Source organism: Peromyscus leucopus, chromosome 1, assembly GCF_004664715.2.
Source record: "Peromyscus leucopus breed LL Stock chromosome 1, UCI_PerLeu_2.1, whole genome shotgun sequence".
Lineage (NCBI taxonomy): Eukaryota > Metazoa > Chordata > Mammalia > Rodentia > Cricetidae > Peromyscus > Peromyscus leucopus.
Genome location: NC_051063.1, coordinates 45,811,631 through 45,838,529, shown reverse-complemented (window position 1 = coordinate 45,838,529; position 26,899 = coordinate 45,811,631). Strand labels below are relative to the sequence as shown.

Below are 26,899 nucleotides of genomic sequence, written 5' to 3'. Positions count from 1 at the left end.
GAACTCTCAGCTCCTTCTCCTGATATGTCTGCCTGCATGCCACCATACCTCTTGCCATGATGATAATGGGCTAAACCTCTGGAACTATAAGCCAGCACCAATTAAATGTTTTCCTTCATAAGAGTTGCTGTGGTCATGGTGTCTCTTCACAGAAACAGAAACCCTAACTAAGACAGGAACCATTACTCACATCACAGGTGGGCGCTGCTAGTCTTATTTTGTATACAGCTAGAGCTAAGTTGTTGTGTAAAAGGCCTGAGAATCTAGCTTGTCAGCAGTCAGCAAAAAAGGGGGAGGGAATCTGAAGATTCTTGCGGAGCACTCTGCCTCCCTACGCCAAAATGCAACTATCATGCATGTGTTCAGTGCTCAGAGGCCAACCCTCAGGTCGAGCATGTTGTACATCTGAATGGATGTAAGAAATACTATGTCAAACTTTGTCTGTTCATTTACCGAGTGCCTACTGTGTTCCAATCTTTGTGTCTAGGTACTCTGATGTTGAGATTTAGTGAACAAGAAAAGATCACTGCTCATACAGAGCATCTTAAGAAAGGATATGGACAAACACAATGAAACGCATCAGAAGGTGATAAAAATGTAATGGTGAAAATCAGAAGGCAGCTTCGGAGTGTGGGTGGGGAAGGTGTAGTGTTACAGAGTGTGTACTAAGCAAAATGGTAGCACTTTCTACAAAAGTCATTGAAACATAGCCACTCAGGATACTCCTGGCTTGGTCATCTGCTGGAAGCACAAAGGTCCTTGCACACACAGATCAACTAGGAATGTTAAGCATGCAGAATTGGCCTCTCAAAGGAAAGGATGTAAAACCTGTTTTTCCACCCAGAACGCTGGGAAGTGATGAATAGCCTGGTGATTGGTGTTATCTGTAGGGCCAGGCCATATTAAAGCTCTCACAACCAGGACCAGAGGTGGCTAATTGCCCAGATGACCTCTACACTATCTGTGTGCATTACCACACCAGATCCTTCCCTAGGTCCTTAAGTCAATATGTAACCTATCTCTAGAACCCATCTTCCTGGAAGAAGTGGCATGTACTTTGAGTTGAGTTTTGACGTAATTATGCCTCTTTGTGCACTGGAGTTTGTACTATATCAGGAAAGTTTCTCCCAATTATACTGTGTTTAAATGCACTGGCAATAAGCTGCCTGGTATCAGACTCCCAAAGTCTGATTTGGCTTGATAAAGTCAAGCTGACTCGATTTTCATTCTCACCTCTTTCTGGTTCATTTCTCTGCCTGTCGTGACATTTCCAGGACCCCCCACAGTCATCGCAAATAATAGCCACTCATTCTAGCCCTTGCTTTCCAAATCTTACTGTTGGGGATCTCTAGCTCGTGGAAGGGAAAGTTGAGGGGGCACATCCACACTCCACTCCTCCCTCTCCTGACACTGCCCTCAGAAAGCCCACCAAGGGTCAGCCCTCTCCCGGGGCTGCTCAAGACCATGCCTACAGGCTATTTAAGACCTGGTCTCCAGACCTGCCATGTGCTCTCTCTCTCCTACCTTCCTGAGAGTCATCTGGGAGTTGCTTTGCTCTGTTTAGATTAAACCTGGATTTATTAATTTGGCCTGATCTGACTTATTACATTGGCAGCATTACTCACTACTGGGGGATTTAAACTTTCACTTACTATCTTTTGCATTACATGAAATGCTTTATTCTCACAGAGAACATGTAATGGGTATGATAATCTCCATGCCTTAGACCATGGAGCAGAGATGTGAAATGTGAAGCAATTTTCCTAAAGATAACAGTGCTCCAAAGAGGTGGAGTTAGAATTTTAACCTTGTTCTGACTCAAAATATGGCCAGTTTTTCACCTTATGGAATCTAAACTTAGAAGATTGTCTTTCGCCGGGCGTTGGTGGCGCACACCTTTAATCCCAGCACTCGGGAGGCAGAGCCAGGCGGATCTCTGTGAGTTCAAGGCCAGCCTGGGCTACCAAGTGAGCTCCAGGAAAGGCGCAAAGCTACACAGAGAAACCCTGTCTCGAAAAACCAAAAAAAAAAAAAAAAAAAAAAAGAAGGTTGTCTTTCTAATTCCCAACTATAACTTCAAACAACACCAGCTTAAAACCCTGTTTATGAGAACATAAATGTTATAAGAACCTGTTTATGGCTTTCATTCCCATTCTGCAGACAGTGAGGAGCTATGCACAGCTTGGAAGACACAATAAGATCATAAGAATACACCTTCAGCCATTCTAATTCTAGTATTTTATTCAACAGAGATTCTTGCAAAAATATAGACTGAGGTAAATTAATTTGTGTTGAACTAAAATTTTTCACAAGTTTATGTGAAAAAAGTAAACAGAAAACAATAAATATGATGCCATTGAAGGGCGGGGAGGTTTGTAATGGTAGCCTTATGTTTTCATATCTGTCCAGTACACACAGTTCTGTTGTGCTTGGTTTTTAAATAATATATAAATAAGAGTATTTTTAAAAACACATTAAAAATGTTTCTGGAAAATTTATCCAGAGGACAAAACTCCAATATTCTTATCACCAAAAACTGGCTCAGTTTTGGGGGTGTTCATATTTTTTCCCAATAAATATTGCTGGGGATGGAGAGATGCCTCAGTAGTTAAGAGCACTTGTTACTCTTACAGAGAACCTAGGCTCAGTTCCCAGCTCCCACACGGCAGCTGATAACAGTCTGTAACTCCAGTGCCAGGGGATCCAGAGTCCTCTTCTGACCTTCCCGGGCACTAGGCACACATGGTGCATAGACATACGGCTGGCAGAACACTCAGACATTAAATGAGTGACTAAATATTACTTTTCAAAGGTAGTTTACTTAGGCAAGAAAGCAGGAAAAACCTCTTGTATGGACTCTGTTTTCTTTTGAAAAACCTTGAATGAATTTTGTAAACAGTTATTTTATTTTAAAAAGCTAAACTTCAGATTCTCAACTGCACATCTCTAATGGCACACTTCCAATTATATAAAATAAGACACAGAGAGAAGGACATCGATTTCCTTTTATAAAAGACACAAAATTGGCTTAAAAACACTAACTCTCAGACAGAGCTGAAAATTGCTTCGCTGGGGAAGTGGCAGACTGAGAAAAGGTTAGTAAATTGGTGTGAGTTTCCCCCTTTATTTTCTGTTATTGGTTTTAGAGTAGCAAAATCAATCTAACAATCAAAGTGTCTGGCTTGTTCGCAGCCTCCCCTAACAAAGATGAGTGCACGAAGCCAGTGAAGCGTCATTATTTCTAGTTCACCCCTTAAAAGGAATCACTAGATTGAGAGTTAAAAGATGGTTAGATAAAACTATCTACTAGACTGAAAACCCTCAGAGAAAACTCTAGGACAGCATTCCCATCAAGGGAACACACTGTTGTCCTTGTTTTCCAAAGAAATGCTTGGTACAGAAAATATAAAGACAGATAGGAACAGAATTAAAATGGTCAATATTTCACCCACTCAAATTTCTACTGATATTTTTGTTTGTGACTTCATTCTTTTCATATATATATGTATATATACATGTATGCTTCTATACATATACACACACAATTTGTAAAATTAAAATATGAAAACACATAATTTTTTTCTAACAAAAAACCCATACAGTACATAATTCTTTGACCCTAAACATAATCCTATGTTTAATTTTAAAAGGCTTTTTTAAAAGTCCATGCTATATACTATACATTGTGATAAGCAACTTGCTTGGGTTTATTATATTACATGTCACTGTAAAAGAGGAAACAAATACCTATGTATATTGAGAACTTGCCTGTTCTAAGATTGCTTTAGTGGATTACATCATACTACCTATACATGAGATCATGTCATCTGCTAACACAGTAGATTCACTTCTCTTTTCCAGTCTGGATTCCTTATATTCTTTTTTTTCTTCCCCTTTTATTTTATTTTACAATACCATTCAGTTCTACATATCAGCCATGGATTCCCTTGTTCTCCCCCCTCCTGCTCCCTCCCCCTCCCCCACTCATCCCCCATTCCCACCTCCTCCAGGGCAAAGCCTCCCCCCACCCCAGGACTGCAACCAACCTGGTAGACTCAGTCCAGGCAGATCCAGTCCCCTCCTCCCAGACTGAGCCAAGCGTCCCTGCATAAGCCCCAGGTTTCAAACAGCCAACTCATGCAATGAGCACAGGACCCAGTACCACTGCCTGAATGCCTCCCAAACAGACCAAGCCAATCAACTGTCTCACCTATTCAGAGGGCCTGATCCAGTTGGGGGCCCCTCAGCCCTTGGTTCATAGTTCATGTGTTTCCACTTGTCTGGCCATTTGTCCCTGTTCTTATGTAGCTTCATATTCTTGTGTACCTTCCCTGTATGGAACCTCCAGTACAACATTAGAGTGGGACTCTCTGCTTGGTTATTTTCCATCGTTATGCATAGAGTTAGCTGAGGATTTCACACAGATGCACTTCATTAGCTTGAAGAAGTTTCTTTGTATTTTTTTATTTTTTTATTTTTTTATTTCTTAGGAAAGGATGTTGGAGTTTGTAAGATTCATCTTTGGTGCCTATTTAAATGACTGTGTGGGTTTTCATCTATTATTTTATTAGTAATTATACTAATTGGATTAGATTTCATGCTCAAGTCTACATTCACTTTGATATGAAAAAAACTGCATGTTTAATTTCAATCCGAGAAGAACTTTTATTGTCTATTTGCATTTTTGGCTCTAACTCAGCCCTGATGTTAGACAAGAAAAAAAAAAAAAAAAAAAAAAAAAAAAAAAAAAAAAGCAGAATGAGATCTAACTATAATCATGACTTCAAATCACAATCTGGTATTTTTTAAAATTATGATTTTTGATAAAGAAACGTGTCTTTTTATCAATGCAAAATACAAACTCATTATCATCATTGTGATTATACTCACATTTTCCACCTGTCACAATGAGTATCAGTTAAAATAGCTCTACAGAGTAAAAAGTTAACCATGAGGATCATTTCTGACTTAGAACATATTGTTGTAGAAATGGTCTGTACCAAACTTCAGATAGGTCAAAGTCACTTAATGGGAAAAAATCCATATGGTCCTAGAGACTTTGTTTTCCCTTAGAAGGCAGCAATAATGTGCTGATAACGTACCCTTTACTGACACTTAAAAGCCTCCCACTCAGCTCAGTACTAAGCACATTACTTGCAAAAACTCACGGCATCTTAATCTAACCAAGGTAAGATTAGTATTCCATCATATAGCTGAGCAAACTCAGGGAGGACAAGCAACTTGTCCGAACATCTGTAAGTGGTGAGAAGAGGCACCTGAATTCTAAGCTAGATGTGGGTGGCTCCAAAGCCCGTGCTTTTAAACATTTCCTGTGGTTTGGGCACCAGAATTTAACTTATCTACAAACTCAAGATTGTTCATTCCTCCTTTTAAATGAAAATGGGATAAAAAATGCTGGCTCACAAGATCTGCTGCGTCCCACTTGCTAACCTGATGCATAAATCCTGTGTGCATTGAGTGCCTATCATGTGACTTCAACCGAAATAATGTAAATATTCTAGTAACAGACAAGGACTATTTTATATTTAATTATACAACCAGCATGCTTTTGACTATTGTTTGATGATTTAAGCAAATGCTTTTTACTGACAAAGCCAAACCCAACTTTAACAGAGAAAAAAAAAATGGCTGTGCCAAGTGGCCAATGATACATTTAGGAACCTCAGACTGGACACATTACGAGGGCTGTTGTGTGGAGGAAACTTGGGAATCTACAACTTCATGCTTACCACTGTGGTCCTTGCTGGAGCCCTTATTAACTCTACAGCCATGATGCTAACTGATGGGGCATTTTACAGCTCCTCATCCTGAAGTCACAGTTCTCAGTCCTTTGCTCATCATTATTTTATCTTAAGAAGGCTCACTGTATGTTATAACCATCATAGCTAAGCAGATAGCTTGCAAATATACAACTCTGATTTTCGGGTTTTTGCTGTGATAAAATCTAGACATCCCAGTCTCGCAAAGTTAAGACAACCAAAGTGTATATAGGTTCCACTTAAAAAAATAAGACCAACCCCTTCCTTTTCTCAGACCTCAAGTACAAGAGGCATGTCTTATTTCTTCTTCTGTGTCCTAGGCCATGGTTGCCCTTATTGATCACTTGACTCAAGGGCTGGCTGGTCCTTTCCCCTCCACTGCCTCAGCTTGCCCCTCATGTTCACCTGCTTATGTTTACATCAGCCTCTGATTGTTCTGTGCTACGAAAAAGCAAGGGAGTATTTATAAAACTCCCATTAGATCAAAATAGAGGGACCCAGAAAAGCCCTTTGACCCTGTGAGATGATGTTCTGGATGGCAACGCCAGGCAGTAGGAGGATGGAGGTCAGCCCAGTGAACTGTGTAAAGAAAACAACACCATTTATACACGTCTGGGAGAGCCCTCAACACTTCCTTCCTGAAGTTAGTTTTTTCTGACTTGGTATAAAACAGTCATCTGATCTGAAAAAGACAGCTGTTGGCGTCTCTCTCTGGGGCCCGAGGAGCACACACGAGAACAGTGTTGGCTCCTCCAGCTGGATGGGAACAGTCCAGGTTGCCAGCATCTGGTATCTGGGAGCCCCTGCTGAACTGCTGCTGCTGCTGATGGTTGCAAGCCAGGGCTGACAGCCCAAGAATCCTGACACCTTAGCTCACGACAGATGCCTCCTTCTACCCTCGCCCTTGAAGGCCTCCTTCACATCAAGTAAAGAGTGCTCAGGAGTGTGGGCTCTAAACTTGGGATAGGCCCAAGTTCAAATTCTGCTTGGCAATTCCCTGGTTCTTTAACCCTGAAATCAAGATCTCCAGGGAGAGACATTTATCTGGAAACTTCCTGTGACTCCTAGCTAAGAGTACAAAACATTACCAGAAAGACGATGCAAGTCAATATTCCTGAGCTCTTCACACCTGTCAACATATCCTATGTGTGTCTATGTAGAGCAGAACAGACACAGCCAAAGGGATCAAAGACCCAGAGCCATCCGTGGGGTAAGATAGAAGGTTCTAGAAATGACATGGCAGCCATATTGGCTGATTCTTCTCAGCCAACTTATTCTCTCCGAGGCCGTACTTCACAGTTGAGGATGAGAGATATCACTCACATACGGTCATCTAATAGCATGCCCAAAACATGCCAAAATAGGTGTACCTACTAAGCTTAACTATAGGGCTTCAGTTTATAAACTGCAGCAATCAGGTCTGGAGCAAGAAGAGAATAGCTCTGAATAACAGAGCTTAAAGATGTGAATTCTCTTTCCTTTTTCCAGTCTCTCTATACAACTAACATTTACAGCGACACCAACTTAAAGTGTCTAGGTTTTACAATATGACTCACATGGTTGTTCTGAGAATTACACAGAACATAACTTAAATAGCCCAGTGACCAGGCCAATAACGGAAGGCCCGCATGTTTCTGTGTGAATGCCAGGCAGGTCATCCTATACCCTGGGCACATGTTAGTATTTACTTATTTAAGCATATGAGAGTTGGAAAAGGATGAACAGCTCATTAATACACACAAGCCACATGGCTCCTTCATTCCACTAAAATGCAAATTATTCACTGGTCACATATTTCTTTCAGGGGCATTTCCTTTTGTTCTATACAAACAGGGGTAGATATAAAAGATACCGGGAGATTGTATATTTTCCGATAGCTGGTCAATATGATCTAGTTACTCTTTGATCCTTTCACCTGAAGGGACCCATCTGATCAGATCCTGCTTCCTCTACAGGATGATAGTCTACCAGAACTCCATTCTGACCACTCAGAGTATTTCATAGTTGTTGACTATAGACCCTGGGCAGCAAAGAGTAACTCCAACCACTTCATCAGTGGAGGAAATTCAGAAAATTAAAGTGGATCATGAAACAGACAGAGGGATTGGTGACGGAGGCAAGGGAGAGAAGATTACGGGTGTGCAATGAAGCGACACAAACAAGAATGAACCAAGGTTTTCATTTAGAGATTCTATCTCAAAAAACAAAAAGCAGATCCCGACTCTTGGTGTCTCACATGAGGTCAGACCCTTGCTGGCTCTGGGGCTGCATTCCCAGTTACAAGAGGGTTGGTGTTGATAAAGCACTTAGGACAGTGAATGGCACATGGTGCCCGAGTCAACAAATGGTATGTATATTGTTTGATTTGGGTTTAGGGGTCTGTAAGCTTGATTAGATAAAGGGTTCAAAAGCTGATTCAAGTAAAGTGGGCAAAGTGTCCACAACAAACTGAAGATGCCACCTTCTGGACTCCTGAGTAGATCTCAAGGTAGAGTGGAACAGACACAGACAAAGAGATCAAAGACCCAGAGCCCTCCATGGGATAAGTCAGAAGGTTCTAGAAGTGACATGGCAGCCATATTGGCAGAATCTTCTCAGATAGCCAGCTTACTCTCCCCAAGGCCGTGTGTGCAGGCTGAAGCAGAGGAGAGAAAAGCTGAAGTTCTACAGATGGACCCCACTGACAAGGCTGGGACTGGAGTCAGTTTTTGATAAGATGGTCTCTGCCTCTGCTTTCTGGAACATGTCTGCTTCAGTGCAATCTCCGTGTTATCACCTCCACTTTCCATCTCCTCCTCCCTGTGTCTTCTCCCCTCCCATCTTCCCTTCTCCCCTCCTTCCACTTGTTCTCTCTTTTCTTTGGAGAGGGAATTCCATAAAAAAAAAAAAAAAAAAAACAACCAGCTTTCTCAGAGCTAAGCTAGAGCAGGAGGAAGGGAATTATAACATTGCCCAGTTGAATTTTCTAGGAAGATGGAGAGACCCAGGGCAGGGAAGGCGATAGCCCTTGGAATTACGGAAGATCCAGGTACGGATGGGAGAGACGAACTCTGAAGGTAAGATCCAGGAAGGGCTACTGTCTCAAATCCCTGTTCTCCTGAGATTTTTCTATGACCGAGCACCCAACACAGCTCCAGAGACCTGCTCAGGCCCTCCATGTTCCCTCCTTTTGGCAAACCTGACCCTGCTATCCCTTCCTGAGACTCGTCCTACCATTAGAACTTTGTTCTTGCTATTTCTGAGTGTCTTTTTTGCTCCATCTGCACTTTGAGGGAAAGTATTCCAATAAATTTATATTCTTTATTTCTTCTATCTCATGTACTTTCTATCTACACTGGCCCCTTTTACAGGTGAAACTGATGAAGTGCAGGAAGAGAGAAATGAGGTGACCTCAGATCACTCTGTGACTACATTCGGGAGTCTTATTGTATCTTACAAGCTTTTTCAAAAATGTATAAAATATGTATTTTTAAATTTTAAATTATTTGTAAAGTTAGCATACAAAGAAAAGGGTCTCAATATGACATTTTAATATATTTATACATGATTATTATATTTAAGTACATTGACATTATGTATAATTATAAATAATGTAAGCATATTATTATATATAATATATGAATATATATATATGCTATTATAGTTTGTTTTAATTAATTTCCCTCCTCTACTTCCTCTCACCCCCTGCCCTCTCTTCTTGGTCCTCTTCCTCTCCCCCAAATAGTCCCTCCTCTATATTCATGACACCTGTATTTTGTTAACTTCTCTATTTCCCCCATAAACCCTACATTCTTTACCACTGATCTTTGCCTTGGTTTATCACACAACAATGTAATCACTTGTTCACATAGTCATCTCTCTGTCAACTAAATTACCAGTTCCTGGAGCTGAAAAGAGGTCCTTCTCTGCTGTTTCATCCTTAGCTAAAAGGGTCTGAGCAGCTATATGTAGTGTTTTCCACACTATACTATATGACACCCATTTCCTACAGGTAAATCAGAGTCAAGATAACAGCTGAATGTAACTCTAGAACTATTCAAACCATGTTCCTATGAGCTCTGGGTCTGTAATCATTGAGGTTCAGTTCCAAGCTGTTCTGTGCCTTGGCTTCCTTGCAAATGTCTCACTTCTACCTTATGATTGATAAGTTGTGAACACCAGGGAATTAAACTATTTTATTTTATTTTATTTATTTTTTGGTCTTTTCAAGACAGGGTTTCTCTGTGTAGCTTTGTGCCTTTCCTGGATCTTGCTCTGTAGACCAGGCTGGCCTTGAACTCACGAAGATCCACCTGCCTCTGCCTCCCAAGTGCTGGGATTAAAGGCGTGTGCCACCACCACCCAGCCTAAAGTGATTGTTTATTGATAAAATAACTTCCAACCTGCCTGCCCAGTTTTCTCTCTCTCTTTCTTTCTTCCTTTCTTCCTCTCTCTGTTCTCTCTCTCTTTCTTTTTCTTTTATAAATGGAATCAACAGATTCTGAAAAACAATACCATTTAGCTGTGAAAGAGAGAGAGACATAAAGTCTCACTCTGTTGTGCATATAGAAAACTAAACTATTAAGCTGGGAAGGGTAATAAAGGACATTGAAAATAGAAATAGAGGTTGGGAATGTACCAAGACTCCATCCATGGAAAATGTGAATGCTCTCTGGAGCCTTTCCAACTTTGGAATTTGTATCACAATTCCAATAGGTCTAACTTGGTTTTAACATCCCATTTTCAGAAAGAAAAAGAAGTGTATGTTGTTGGTTCAGAGCTCCAACCATTGGTGGGTTGGCGACTGAGATGTTACGATATTTCAAAGGACGGAGTGAAACACACACATTCTCATCAAACCCAAGCTGAATGGCTGAAACAAGATGTTAACCCACTCGAAGACCCTGGAGGCTCCAGCCTTTCCCCTTGGATAGCTCTGCAAGACGTCCAGCAAGTTCCAATTTGGGCAGGGGTTTGTTTATTCTGCTTGGTTCAAGTCAGGGTTACGGATCCCTAATGGTTTTAGCGTCCCTAAAGGTTTTCCACATTTGGGCAAGATCTATGCTTTATGTCAGACCCAAGGAGGCTTTGCTCTCAGCTGCTCTGCTGAGCCAGACATGCCAGAAGCATTCAGACACCCTCGTTCAGGGTAGAAGCTATTCCTCGGCACAGATGTGGAGCTGTGTTTTTGCTTTTTTAAACAACAGTGCCATGCTGTAGTAAAAATGCCCCATTCTTAACCAACTGTATTTTTCATTACATTTCATTTTTTCCCCAGAGATGTTGAATTTCCTAAACTAGCCCTTTTTCTGCAACCACTATTTCATGCCAAACTAAGAGGGTTCACACTGACTCTTGGAGCCTTGTATGAACACACCAATTCCTAATGCAGGAATAGGCAGGTTTGCAACTGCCATCCTTCTTTCTCCCCGAGGTTGCCTTTCAGGCTCTGGGCCACGGGCCACGCACTGTTGGTAGGACTTTCCTAAACTCTAATCTGCTAAGACCTGCATGGGCTCTTTAAACCATTAGGGTCAAGCTATCTTTTGCCTTTTATCTGACTTGTAGCTTCAGCTGCCAAATGACTCTTCTCTCTCACTGTGACCGCTTTCCCTTTGCTCCCCAAGCTCTCCACACATTCCCCCTCACAATCTTTCACATTAGTATAAATATGACTTCACAATTTTAAAAGAATTATTCTAAAACAAAATTCTTTATTGTCATAATTGTATGACATATGTACCTATTAAATACATAATAACCCCATATCCACAGTTTTATAAAATTTCTCAGGCAAAAATGGGCTGTGCATGGAAAAGTTCAAGAAGACTCATCTTAGAGGTGCAGAAAATGGATCTGGGACTCAGCTAGACTTGGGATCAAATGCTGGTTTTGCATATGCTGGCTGGGAAACTCCGGTTGAAGGTGTGTGTTAGCAGTCACTACTCCAGAACTTGAGTCCCCAGAGTCTCTGAAACTTTTGCACACTCCCTCTGTTTCACAGGCTGTCTGCAACATTTGCTTGAAATGGGTGTTCAGATATTTGTTTATTAATCAAGAGAGTGACTGAGTATAAACTGGGGGAAATACCATCTCCACACAGAGAGCCTCAGAAATTCTGAAGCATAAGTTTGTTCAAGTTTCCACAAGAATTGCTTGTTGGTTAGCACATGGAAAACATTTTTTAAATAGCATTTGTTGTCAGAAGAAATACAAAGTTAAGAAGACTTTAAACAAAGAATTAAAATAGTAGGTATGTATTTCTAGTTGGCAAAGCATTTTAGACTTTCCCCGCACATGGTTAAATATGTTCTGTTAAAAATTCAGTTAAATGAAACAAAACACTCTCAATTTAATGGAATTACTGGTTTCTTCATTATTTCTTCAAGATTCAGATTTGATTGAAGTTTAAAGAATGACTCAGGCTATCCTGAGATTTTTCTCTGTTTCCCAATTGTCTGCTACTGACCCACACATTGCCATTATAAACAGATTAGACACATATTCCATTATGTTCTATAAATGTTCCCATGGACAAGAACTTTCATAGCCCATTTAAGTGAGTTCTACTCCTTTAAGACAATTTGGGAACTTGAAAAAGAATTAATTTCATGTAATAAAAAAAGCTCATTTAGTGTTTACTGTAATGAGTAACTTTACTAAAATATACAAGAAAATTTTTAACTTGAACGCTAAATTTTGTGCCAATTACAGAGTTTAGACTCAGCTCCTGTCTTAGTGAGGGTTTCTATTGCTGTGATAAATGCCATGACCAAAGCAACTTGGGGAAGAAGGGGCTTGTTTTACCTTACAACTCTGGGGCCCTGAGTACTATCCCTCAGGGAAGTCAGGGCAGGAACTCCAGGCAGGGTCTGGAAGCAGGAGCTGATGCAGAGGCTATGGAGGGGTGCTGCTTACTGGCTTGCTCCTCATAGCTTGCTCAGCCTGCTTTCTTGTACCATCCAGGACCATCCACCCGTGCATGGGCGGCACTCCTCGCTGGGAGATAGGCTCCCCCACATCAATCATCAATCAAGAACAGACCACAGGCTTATGCACAGGACAATCTGTTTAGGGGCATTTTCTCAGTTGGTGTTCCCTCTTCTTCCCGGATGACTCTAGCCTGTGTCAAGCTGACATAAAAACTAGCCAGCAGAGCTCCCAATGCCAGCAGTGAACATGTAGCACATTTTCTACTGTTGTGGGAACAGAGATGGTCAGCAGAGAATTAAGTAGGAGTTCCCTAATGTAGGTCAGAGGTTGCCGCTTGTTCAATGCTGTTCACGTTTCTTTGGGCTCTAAAGTGGTTGTAGAATGCCCGCACTTCACTCCAGACAGTTCAGGGACTTTCCTCCGTGTCCCTGGGTGCTATGCTTATTTCAAACACTATCTTTTTACCTTGCTAAAGCTGCATGCTGGCTTGACACTTGTCCAGCTCCTCACTGGCAGCGCAGTCCTTGAAGGAGAGGCCACATCTTGTTTACTGCTGTAGTTTGGGCACAGAGACAATGTTCAATAAATACTGTTAAGTACATGGATGAATGAATTGCTAAATGCATGAAAACTAAGGAAAATCTAATGAAGTTGCAAGTGGTTGCCAGAAGCCACTAGATAACCTTCTCTCAGGTGTTCCTCAAGTTGCTAGTGCAAGGGCACACAGCCAGGAAAATCCAGGGGGAAATTTTCTTCTCTGTGCACACTATGACTGAGCTCACAGGAGAGCGGCAGCATCACCACCACCATCTCTAGTGACTGTCGCTGTCTCAAGACTGAAGACTGCTATGTACTGGATACTAAGTTCCTTGTACACATTATCACATCCAGTCCTGAAAACAACTAGAGCTATTGGTCTGATTTTCGTTTTACCGATGCAGAAACTGAAGTTCATAGAAGTAAAGGAGTTTTAAGTGAGAACAGTGATGTCAAGACTCAGACCCAAGATGGAGTGATGCTCATGTTCAGTGCCTCCTCAACAACAACACAAGTCACAGATTCTGATATTCCTAACAGGACTAAGAGAGCCTAAGGTAACACTCATTCATGTTTGAACAACTTTCATCACCTCCCTTCCACAAAGCTTCTCTGTCTCCTCTCTTCTGATATCATTTGAATGTGAAGCTGGAATGGTCTTCATTACAGTCACTGACAACAGCCATGTTGGAAATGAGAGGCTGGAACTCATCAAAATCTTCCCATTGGTCTCTTTTGAAAATTCATCTTTTAGAACTGTATTTGTTTTCAACATTTACTGAGTCTTTTTTTTTGGGCGGGGGGAAGTTTGGAATCTAGTCATCATTAGATTTCATCTTGGTGTAGCATTTCAGATAACTTTGGTGGATGAATTTCTGGAATATGTAACCAAGACATTTTAACTTGAAACTTCGAGTGCCTCTATGGCACTACAGTTTTGACCAATCACCTTTCTGGGTGCACTGACCGAACTCAAAGGACCCTCAGTTATCAGACATACTGCCTTCCATCCTTCCCTCCCCCTGGGTCAACACTTTCACTGAGATACAGAGCAGAATGTTTTCTTTTCATAAAGTAATTTCTAGGGGCAAAACGAAGATGAGTAAGAGGTGACAGCAGCCCAGCTACCCACTCAAACTAGAGGTCATATCTAATGGCAAACTCGCTCCTAGGTCACAGGTAGCTGACCGAATGCTGAGGTTACTCTGTGTATGAATTCTCTTCTTTGAATGACACCTGACTACCCGGGGCCCCACAGCAGAGGCATTTTGTCCTGTGCCCATCAGACTTCCTGATGCTACGAAGTACCACCCCACTTCAGTTCAGCAGCCCAGTGCTTTCTCACTTTAGGTGGTAAGGGCTACTTCAGTTGGCCCGAGACCAAGCATTACGTTTTCTCTGGAATGAGAAACACTATTCTACAAGCTGCAGACTTCTAAATGTATCTGCATTCTTCCCATAGTTGACACAACTCTAGGCCACAGTGGACAGCTAATGAATATTCCTTAATTAATTAACTGCTACAGAAATATACTCAGCATCACATTAAGGTATATTTTTATCCACAAATAATTTCAAGGTTGCAAAAATAATAAGTCAGGATATTTCTTTAAATAAACAGAAATCCTGGAATTGGAGCTATGTGCATACCTTCTAAGCCTGGTAAGCATGCAAGGGCTGTTTTGATTAGGAGGAAGTCAACTAAGACAGCCGTTATAAACAAAGCTATTTATGAGGTATAGTCATGCACCTCAAATGTCTGTGTTTTCCTACTGTGATTTCTGGTTTTAATATTCAAAGCTATTAACTCTTGAAAAAGACAGAGATAGGAAATGCTTATTGCAGTTTAAAAAAGATATATAATTTGAAAATGTGTCCGACTTTTCTATCAAAAGCAAAATACCCTCTATTTTGAAATAAGAAGATTGACTCTATAAGGCATGCTTTATTTTTATAGTCACTGTTCTAGCTACAGCCTATGCATGACCAATAACTTGAATAGCTATTCACAGATGTACAGACAGGTGCAAAATTATTAAAAATGGACAGTGGAGTTTTTCCTTCCTGCTACATACCTTAAATATCAGTAACTACACTTTGTACTGGTTAAGTGTAATATTTAATCTTGTCATTTGCAAACTTAACAGTGTAAGAAGGAAAAACTGTGTTTGTAGCATTATTTTATCAGCTGATGCCATGTACACATGTGAGAACACTCAACTGCTTTACTTGAAAAATTCTCATTATCATATCTTTATTTTATTTTTTCTCTTTCAGCACTGTACATTTCTATGGATTACCTCACCCTTTTCTCTCCATTTTTACCTTATCTTGTGGGTATTTTGTTGTTGTTGTTGTGGGTTTTGTTTTTTAAACTTTGTTCCACTTTGCTTTGGGTGAGACAGGTCTCTTAATTCTGCCCAGGCTAGCCTCAAACTTGCCATCCTCCTGCCTAGGCCTCTCAAGTGCTGGCATTGCAGGTGTGTGCTCACAGATGCCACCACACTTGGCTATTTTATGAGTCTATGAAAGCCAGTGATTCTGACCGCCATTTCCACAGTGTTAATCCTGAGGTTAAGAAGGCTAGTGGGGAGAGGCAGATGACAATAAGGACAGGAAGTGAGGGGATTAACTGTGTCAAACAGTTGCTCCATCCAGAGTGCTTACTCTCCACTTGTCTATCTAGAGCTAGCACACCCGTGCAATTAAGTGCACATCCCTGCTGATCAATGCTTTATATCATAACATGTCTCTTGAGGAGAGAGAGAGAGAGAGAGAGAGAGAGAGAGAGAGAGAGAGAGAGAGAGAGAGAGAGAGCCCAACAATTAAGAGAAACTACCCTGAAAGCCAGTGTGCTTTCTGTTACTGTGATAAACACCACAATCAAAATCAACCTGCAGAGGGAAGAAGGGTCTACTTCACTTACACCTCCATATCACAGTCTATCATTGAGGAAAGCCAAGTCAGGAACTAAAGCAGAAGCCATGGAGGAATGTTGCTTACTGGCTTGCTCTCCACGTCTTGCTCATCTTGCTTTCTTACATAATCCATGACTACCTCCCCAGGGGTGGCACTGTCCACAGTGGGCTGAGCCATCCCATATCAATTAACAATTAAGAAAATGCCCACAGACAAGCTCTGTCTGTGAATACAATTCCTCAGTTGAGGTTTCCCTTTCCCACAGGACTAAGCAGGTCACAAGTTGACATTAAAACCAACTATCACACTGTGAAATCATGAGGACTGGAGTTCAGATCCCAGTACCCATGTCACAATCTGGACACCAAGAACACTCCTGCCACCCAGGCTCTGAAGAAGTCTGGAGACAGGAATGTTGCTGGGACTTGCTGGTTTCCAGCCTACCCCAAAACATGAAAGACACAGGTTCAGGAAAAGACTCTGCTTCAGTGAGATCAGTGGAGAATGGTAGAAGAGGACACCTGATGCTTTCTTTTGGCCTCTGCACATACACATAGGCAAGCAAACTTGCACACACACGTATAAGTTCATACATAGACACACATGTACATGCATAAACAAACACATCTTCAATATCTCTGAATTTTGGAAATATTTAACTTAATAGATCATCATAAGGATAAAAAAACAAAACAAAACCCGAAAAGAGCCAGCTTTGACAATGCTCTGGTTGTTGATCACCTCCATGCCACCCCACAAGCTATGGCAAAGCTGCACGGGTGCAGAGCTCTGGGTGAGCACCTGAACTTGGACATGACGATAAACTGCTGGACAGATGCTCCCCCTGCGTTTCCCCCACAGGTTACTGCAATCCCCATTTGTAATCAAAGCCACTTTCAGGAGGAACTCCTCTGTTCTTTGTAAACTCAAGTAGATCTGGGAATAATGACCAGCACAGGATGAGCCTTGTCCACATCCACCTCAGTTTCTCTCAGGTGGAGTAAAATATGGGAAAATTAGATACTCCTCTTTAACTTTTTTGAGCAGAGTTCACAGGTGTTAAGAAAATTCACACGGCCTTGTCATTACCTATCTCCAGAACTTTCCTTTTTTGAAACTGTGCCCATAACTCCACGTTCCCCATTGCCTCAGCTTCTCTAATCGCCATTCTGCTTTCTAGCTCCACCGCCAAGATTATGTGCCTCGTACAAGTGGAATTTTCTGTCTCCTTCCTTGTCTCTACCTCCCCCCAGTTCATTTTCACAGACTTCAAACATGAATTCGCCCTTGGAGAGGTCATCCCTTGACCCTCTTCCTTCTTTTTTCTCTCTGGGGAAAAGATCTTGTGCTTTTCCATCTCTCCCACTTCATTCTACTTTTTTTTGTTTGTTTTAAAAAGTAACGGGGGTAATTTCTGGTTCTCCCATCCAGGTAAGAGCATCAACGTGCAATCCACCATAATCAAGAATGAGAGCCGCCACCAACGAACATCTCAGAACTGGTTGAAAGTTCTTCCCAAAGTCCGGTAAAAGTCTTAACTCTGCACTCATCTCCAATGAAAATAATTTCTTCTTGACAGGAAATGCCGTCTAACCCACTTCTAACGTTTCCCACCCCACCCCTGCCGAGGGCCAACTTTCAGCATCCCGCATTCGAGAGTGTAGGACCAAACCACACTTGGTGCCGCTTCTCCCAGAAAGTGTCTGGAGGTCCACCTAGCTCCTGAGAAATAAACTTCTAGAAGCTGGAGACAGAATGTGTGTTACCCATTCTCTATAACTTTTCTCTGCTTTCTTGGTTTTCTTTTAGACAGGGTCTTGTATGGAGCTGAGGCTGGCACAAACTAATTATCCTCCTGTCTCAGCCTCCTAAGTGCCATCATGCCTGGATCCTTATGAGCAACTTTTCATTAGCAATTCCGAGCTGAAAGCTACTGACCAAATCTATGCCACAGAACACATGCTGAATAACAGAAGTGGCCAATTGAGGCACAGCACTCACCCATTTCCTCCAGATCCCGCTAGGGGCTCAAGACCTACTTTTCAACATGAGGGCCCTACAGATTCTGACAGTACTCTGTGCCTTTGAAGTCTCATGTGTTTGTGCTTTATTCTTTAAAAAAATGTTATTTTTAAATTAAACTAAATATAATTTTTGAGACAGGGTTTTACTATGTAGCCATGACTGGCCTGGAACTCACTAGGTAGACCAAGCTGGCCTTACTTTGAAGATTTAAATTGACAAAAATCACATGCATTTGCTGTTTACAATATAATGTTTTGAAATATACGTACACTGTTTGAATTAGTTAACATGGATTTACCTTGCATTGTGTGTGTGTGTGTGTGTGTGTGTGTGTGTGTGTGTGTGGTGAGAAACCTCCTTTTTTCCGATGCATTATTTTCCTACTGCATGTTGAAGAAACATATATTTGACTAAGGCACTTGGAAACTTTGCAAACGCCATGGAAGAGAGCACTGCATTGAAATCATCCTCCAAGGCAGAAAACTAGAAACAACAGAAATAAGCCCAGAGCAAAAAAACCAACCAGCTAATATTATTATCTAGCAAGAACTAATTTGACAATTATTAGAAACCATGAAGAAGCCACAAAACAGAAAATTAAACTCCATTTCTTGCTTAAGACACCAGTTGGAAGCTGTCACATTAGCTGATGGTCTAGTGTAGCTCCAGAGAGAAATAATGCATGAGATGCTGTTCTGAACAAGGAAGGAAAACAGCAACCAAGATCACATTACTATGAGGGCAGTGGGTGCACTGGCCAGTGCTTTTACTTTCATGGGTCTCTGGAACCCTAGTTGGGACCCTATGTATTCGGGAAGAATAAAGAAGGTAGCTTGTATTGACTTTGTTTTTATTTCAGGCTGAGTGATTTGTCAGATATAACTCCTTCTCCACCCTTTGAACACGTAGGGTCTTTTACATTCCTTATATGATACTTAACTTGCCATAGTTACATATGATTCTTTAATTATTTCATGCATACAGATTTTGCCTCCTTGTAAATACACAGCAAGCAAGCTGACTGGCAAGACCAGTTATGGGATCTCCCATAACACCTTCACTCTATGGAGTATAGCCTGGGTATGTGGTGGCTGTGGGTTGGTGAACTTCCATGAGGCCTTGCCATGCAGACACCTGCATTGAAACCATGACAATTCTATATGCTAATCTCAGCTCAATGTCTTGGGAAGAGCACCATGGAAAATGTTGTCCTGCTAGTGTCTGGAGGCCACATTGGAGCAGAGAAGCCTTCAACCCTGTGGTGGTGGTGGGGGATTCCTTACTGCCCAGACAGGGTAAGTTCATGATGGTGAGGGTGATGTTTACTCCCTTGCCAGCAGTGTATCGGCACCAACTTTCTCCATATTACTGCTTCAGATTAGTATTCACACACTGTGTGTTTTCCTTCTATTCCTCATTTGAAGCCAGTGCCCAGAAGGGAAGGTGATAGCAGAAAATCATCCAACATGGTACTCAGTGTGGTATAGGAGGAGGCAGTAGTGTTCCTCTTAGGCATGGCAAGAGTGAATATGAGGGTGGAAAAGGGAGGCTGAAGAGCAAGGAGCAAGGTCACGGGCCAGCTAGCCCTCATCTGAGGGCTCACTGTAGGGGGACAGTGTCGACTCTCTGGGACAGAGCAGCCGGATGTCAGATGGAGCTCTTGGCACTCCTCAGGCAGTGGAACACAACCTTGCATGGTCCCTCTCTGCCTGGTAGCTTCCTGCCAGGGAAGGCTGCCAAGCAGTTTGTGACAGCTGTGTCATGAGCAGGTCTCTGAGGTTCTCTCGTGCACTGCCGTTTCTGACCCGCCTGTTTGTATGTCGTGGGAAGTCACGGGAGTTTGGATGCTCAGGACCCTATTTTCCACCGGCTCCCGTTTCTCTGTGCTATGCCTGCCTTTCTGGGCCTTTACAATGGGACACATTGAGAAACGCTTCTTTTCTTCTCCTGGCAGCAGAAACCTATTGGTTCTCTATGTGAAGGATATTTAGGTTTCACTCTGTTCTCAAGTGTGGCTGATTTTCAGTGCAAGCATATGATCATATTCACTTACTAGCATTTTGTCAGATTAATTGACATCTCTCATGGATTATGACTCAGAGAAACTATTCACCTGAATACTTTTTTTTTAAGGTTTAAAAGACCAGTGAGATGTCTCAGTGTGTAAAGGTGCTTGCCATCAACCCTGAAGACCTGAGTTCAACCTCTGGAATCCATATGGTGGAAGCAGAGAGCCAACATCTTACAAATTGTCCTCTGACCTCTAGACACTCAACTGTGATACATGTGCACTCAACCTACCCACTCTCACACTCAAAATAAGTAAACCAATGTAAAAATATTAAAGACAAATTTTTAGCCATTTACTATTTTTGAAAAAAAAATGAACTTAAAAAATTAATGCTTGCTATTTGTTTAAGTCTTAAGAGATGGAATTTTTCTGTTTACTCAAAACTACTCTTGCTTAATTTTTTTAGCATTTCTGACATGTGGACTCAATTTTCCATCAGTAGCTGTATATTAGATGGTTATCATTCTCTAAAGGCAAAAACGAAGAGTTAAAAATGAAATTCCAGACATTACCTTTCAGCATTATTCGTCCAGTGGATCCTCCGAAGGTACTGAGAAGGCCGCTTCTTGCTCCTAGAGAGGTGGTTGCCTCCAGGAGAGAACCAGTGATGTACTGAGCTATGGATGTCCTTTGGAGGGTGGCACGGTACTCACATTCGGTGTCTCGTACACATTGCTTTAAGCATGGAGCATCTCTAATCCTTCCACAGGCTGTCTCGGAGGTCGGGAGCTGTCTGGAGCAATGGAGAAGAGATCCAACCGTATCTTCTGTCTCGTCTCCTCTTCTCACTGCACTGTAGATCTGTGAATAGCACAAAGCACAGGAAGTATTAATCTAGTTTCTTAGAAAAGCAAATTAACTTGTTGACAAAATGCCAAGATGACTTATGAAGAAAGAAGGCTTGGTCGGTCTAAGCACAAACACCTTTGAGCTCTGCACTCATGCATTAACCTGAACATTCTGCAGACACCATTTATTTGGAGAAGCTCTGTGTAGTTATGAAATAGGCCATTCAAACAACTCTGCTATCAAACAGAGCACTTAAAGTTGCACCAACCAAAAATACATTCAGCTCAAATTTCTCCTCCTCCACAAGGCTCTTCTGTAGAGCAACAAGGACAAACCCTTCTCTCATCCTTTTGGACTCCCCTGTATGACTGACCGTGCCTTCCCGCCTCCATCTGTGTTTCAATCTGATCTCCATAGGGAATTCTTGCCCCATGAACAAAATAAAGCAAGGATGAAAAGGTCATGGGGAAGGATTTCCTCATGGGCAGACTCTCCCATCTATCAGGTAGCATCAGTCTCTGATGCTTTTGTTCTCTTCCTCTTCCCTCATCCCCCACATTCAAAGAGTTGGTCCCTGCCCAGTACTCCCGCTCTGTCATTTTCTTGAGTCCTTCTTTGATCAGTTGTATTTACCAAGTATGATCTGATTAGAACAGGATCTCACCATGTCTTCTGCCTGTTCTAATGTAGTCATTCAACATAGACATAGACCCTGTTCTGTATGATTCACTGTCAGAAAACATGGGCAAATGCAAAGAGTAAAACATACCGCTTGCACTGTAGTATTTCCACATTGCTTTGAAGAAGAGTCTTGACTATTATAGAGTTCAAGAATATGGCATGGAGGTGTGTAATTGTGGGAAGTGTTCTGGAGTCTTTTGGAGTCTTTCTGATAGTGTGTGAACAACATGGAAGAAATGTTACACAGAGGGACACCTGTAGCTTGCTAAAGGAGGAAGGAAGGGATACTACTTGACAATGAATTCATCATGACACTTTGAACAGCTTGCTTTGGTTTATTCACGGTCACTGTGTCAGGTCTGGGCAAATTAGTTTCTCATCATTCAGAGATCATAGACCTGCAATGGCGTGCCTTCATGGTGCTGTACACTCTGAGTTTTACCTCAACTATGTCCCTTAAGAGACCCCTATATTTGGTCCTTATAAAACCCTACAATAAACCCAACCCCCACAGCACTCAAACTGGGCTAACCTAGATTTCTGCTCTGCTTTTCTCTGCACGCTGATGCCAACTGCAGTGAGAGCAAGAATTTGTAGCTTTATTCTCTGTCGTTAAACTTCTGGAGACCAGTGTGTCCAAATGCATGGCGTGTTGTGATTGCATCCAGACTCTGAGGTACGGTATGGGGGGTAGATACCTGGTTCTGCCTTGCCTGGCCACAGAACTGGGGGTAAACACGAGTTAAGTGGCTTAAGGGTTTTGAGGCAGGCTCCTCCTCTGTAAAGTGGGGCCAATAATACCCTTTCTGAGGGACATTGTGGGATTCACTGAGGAAACTCATGTGGCATCCTGACTTACAGTGAAGAAACAGCATGCATTACTATTGAGTAAGTCTCTAGGAGAGAATGCACTCCTCTTCAAGGGATGACGGGAGGTTGTTAACTAGAGAGCAGAGTCTACGTTATTCAGCATGATTAGTTATCACTGTGCTTTCTGTATGACTGGACAATGTCATCCTAACCCTATCTGGGCAAACACAGAGCTCAGGGTATGTCTTTCTTCTCAATGTCGGCCTTTTCCTAGAGGTTGATGTTATTAAAGAAGGAAGACAGTCTCCTCTGTCACCCTGCCATACAAACCAAACCAGACAGGCAATACACACCACAGCAAGTCCAACTCAAGCTCAAGAGTCAATGGTCCACAAGTTCAAGGACAGGAATCTCCTGGGAGAACTAAGAAAGGCTCCACTGGCCTGAGCCTTGGAAAGCAGTTGTGACTCTAACTGCAGTAAGCAGGGAAGGTAATTCAGGAGAGAATCCAAGTGATGAGGCTGGAAAATGCAGACTCGGTCCTATCGACAGCAAATAGAGCGGGGTGTGTAGAGCGGGGAGTGGAGGGTGTTGACTGTGCAGCGAGGAAGGCCAGACAGCCTGATAAAGGAGAGCCTTGACTGTTATGGCAAAGAGTTGTAATCCTTTAGAGGTAGCGCCCCTTGACACTTGGTATTTGTTTGTTCTTAAAAGAGGAATGAGGCTAAAAATGTTTTGTTTAAACAGATGAACAGACAGTTCCCAGTTACTAATAGGTTGCCTACTCCGTTTTCTTGCCAAGTTGCCCTACAGGCTTACCGTGCCCATAATCATTGCTTTATGAACTTTACCTATTATAATGATTTCATAGATTCTTAAGGGTCTATTTAGCCCTTTCTCCAGATTTTCCAATGTGTTTTTCTCAAAACTTTAGATCTAGAAGGAATGACATGACATATAGACTTCATGATCACAGAAACTTGAACACAGTAAAAAGTTCCCCTTCTGGAGGGAGATTCATAGTGCCCAATAGAATATTAAAGACAACTACAGATGTTGTAAAGAAACATTTCATTTTGCTTAACTGGATGTTTAAGTGTTTCTCATGTTATTTGACCAAGAATTATTTTCTAAAGAACACTTAGCCTACGGGTGAAGTGTGGTACAATACAACTTGTTGGAATCTAATCAACTTTTCTTATTTCCAGTTCCTTGATCTTGGTGGAATCTCTGAAATACATCTCCCACACCCACAACTTTCTTGATGTCCTTTCTCTCATTGTTCCACAGTTTCATCTTCATCTGTTTGGTTTCTCTTTTAGCATGTCTTCAGGATAGTTGCAGTGCAATAGAGAAGTGCCAGTAAGTACCGAGCACAGGGAGGTCACAAAGTGATGGCTGTGAGCCAGATTCAGGTATCAGATTGGCTTCATCAAGCAGTGTTTCAAGATCAGTGAAGTTAATATGCACATGTGAAGCTGCAGCATTCCCTGAATACCTGAACAGTCTCATAGCATTGAGCTTCCCACAAGGTGTCATGTGGGCAGAATTTCTCTACTGTCACATGGAGCAAAAGGTTTTACAGGTTGGTACCAGTTTCTACCTCTCTTTAGTTATCACATCTGGCCAACATCTGCTTGTTGGTAGTGTATATACTGTGGCCCTTCCCTCAGTGATTTATGGACAGGAGTGTAGATTTACACAGTAAATATGCACAGAGCTTCTCCAGTGTGTCCTACATATGTTCTTCCTGTGTTAATTGGTGACTATACATGGAGCAGGCCAGTCTGTGCTCTCAAAAGGCTGCACAAGCTGCCAAGGGAGGGATGCAACCAACAGTCTTACCTTGCTGTGATGCCCATGAACTAACAATGATCAGCATGGCAAAAGGGTGCAATAGTAGTGCTCATATCTTAGCATAACCAACAGATATCTTATTAGACTTAAGGCTTACTCAACAAGAGGGAAATCATGCCTGGTACTAGAAGCCTAGTCAACTAATTGGGGCTAGTGAGGTCATGGACCTAAGAAGAGAACCTATAATACCACTTTACTAAGCCAGCATGCATTTTAAATACTTCTCCTTATACCCACACGCAAGTACAGCCCTCGTCCCTCATCAAAGAAGCTTCTCTTTTCAACAGACAGAGAGCATTATAGAAAAATACAACTGGTCAAAACGTAGAGAACAGTTATCATGGGGTGCCCAGCCCCAATGGAAACATCTGCAACACAAGTCCTGCACCAAAAGTTCAGGGTGTATCTTAGAAAAGTGGATGGAACGATTGTAAAAAGCCAGAGAACCAGGAATCTGTGGTTCTAGGAGACTGTGTCTCCTAGAAATGGCAGAGAAGCTTCACCCATGATATCTCAACAATATGGCTGCCTAAACAAGACCTGAACAAGGGCAACAGCAACAGACATACTACTGTGCAAGTGGGAAATCTCACAGGGCCCACCCCTAGACAAAGAACTACAGGCAACTAAGGAACACTGCAAGCAGGAAAATTAGTGTTCCCTAAGGATGAGCCCCTTAACTGGTTATCCTGGGATAACCAGTAGTCCGTCAAGGGATCAAACACACACAGGTAACACTAAATGAACTCAGCAGGTTGTGTTTATGTACTTACATTTGTATGTGTGTGTATGAGTACACACACACACACAGACACACACACAGACACACACACACACAAAGAAAAAGGGGCTATAAATTTGAGAGGGAGCAAGAAGGTACATGGAAGGGACTGGAGGGGAGAAATGATGTAATTATACTTTAATTAAAAAATGAAATAAAATACAAAGGTTGTATCTCATCTTAAACTTGAATGAAGAGATAGAAGGTAAAGAGCTCTAAGAATGAATGTCTAACCTGCCGCCATCTCGACCTCCAAGGCCCAGGAAGAGGCTCTGAGTTAACAAGTCCCAGTCATCCAACCACACCAATTTTTGACAAACAAATTCAAAATGGTTATTAGAAAAATGCTGAGTGTGGCCAGAGTGGTAGTTGACACAGTAATAATCAGGGAACATGCCAAAACCAGACTATTATCTATCACCAGATGATTCCCTTATAAAAAGGAAGGAGGCTCGGGCATCTGCTACATACGGAGCAGGAAGAGCAGTGCTCACTACTTACTAAGGCTCCAGAGCATTGCTTTACATCCAGGCTCCTTGCCCCGATTCCCAGTGGTGTGATCTTCCTCGGATAAACTGTTGCTGCGCCATTCTGAACCCAGTTACTGTCTCTACAGTGTATGGACATGGACGTATCTGCCTTGTAAAATTGAGACTAGAATTACAGTCTCTGATAAAGATAATGTATCAAAAGAGCACCTGGCACCTACTAAATGCTCAACAAACATTAGGTTTAGAGCGATGGTGATAGTGGTGACTACTGATTGTGGTAGCTATAAAACTTGCCATGCATTCTCTCCTTACTACTTTGGCTAGCCTTGCATTTGCTTCCCCAGTAGGAACTTACTCAAGCACAACCTTACAAAAATAGTTTTATAATGGGGTTTGCTCCCTCTTTTTGCTTTCGGCTTTGGAACAACTACCATGTGAAAAAGCCTCAGTTGGCCTGCTAGAGGATGAGACCCTAGCTCAGTTGTTCCTGTCACCCCAGCAGACAGTCCACCAAGATCCAGCGTCACAGTGAAGCCATCCTGGTTCCCAAGTCCTCCACTGCCAATCCAGGTACTGCTACAGACGCACAAGACAGACACACAGATACTAGTAGAACCAGACTAGGAATACATCCAGCTAATTTATAAAATCATGGAGCAAGTAAATGACTACTCTGAAAAGCCACTACAACAGACACCACTGTGACGTGTTAGGAACGTTTGTTGACTCCACATGGTAACCTATTTAGACTGATTTCGTTTTACAGGTGAGAAACATAGCTAACCTTATACAGCTAATAAGCAGCTAAGCCAGGATTAGGAGACATGTTATCCTATTCCTTTACCTAGCTTTATCTACTGGCCCATGCATGGTCACACAGCTCAATTGTGAGAGTCAAGATTCCATTGTTACTTGGCAAGAGGTCTCAGCGATGCTAACACTGATGTTGTTTTTATTCGTGCTTTTCCTTTTCATGCTGAATTACTTTTTAAAATAGTCAAGTTGTGACTAATGGCCAAAAGCGTTTCCTTTATATGGAGATTTATAGTTTTAAAATCACAAAGTGAGAACACATATAAACTTTATCCCATTTGATTAATGTGGTAAGAGAATGTGCTGAAAAGAAGACAGACTACTGCCCTACATGGATCAATATTGTTTTTAAGATAAAATGAAAATGTCACAATATAGCCACCAGGCTTGCTAAACAGCCATGTATTCATTCCCTCCTTCAATTGCTTAACAG

At 41.9% G+C, this 26,899-nt stretch overlaps 1 protein-coding gene across 1 annotated transcript in view; it reads right to left on the bottom strand.

Moving 5' to 3' along the window:
- Plce1 (phospholipase C epsilon 1) overlaps positions 1–26,899 on the bottom strand; it is a 290,203-nt gene that overhangs the window by 137,674 nt on the left and 125,630 nt on the right. The window contains 1 exon segment of the mRNA XM_028882911.2: positions 20,757–21,045. Within this exon segment, the coding sequence (XP_028738744.1) occupies positions 20,757–21,045 (289 nt within the window).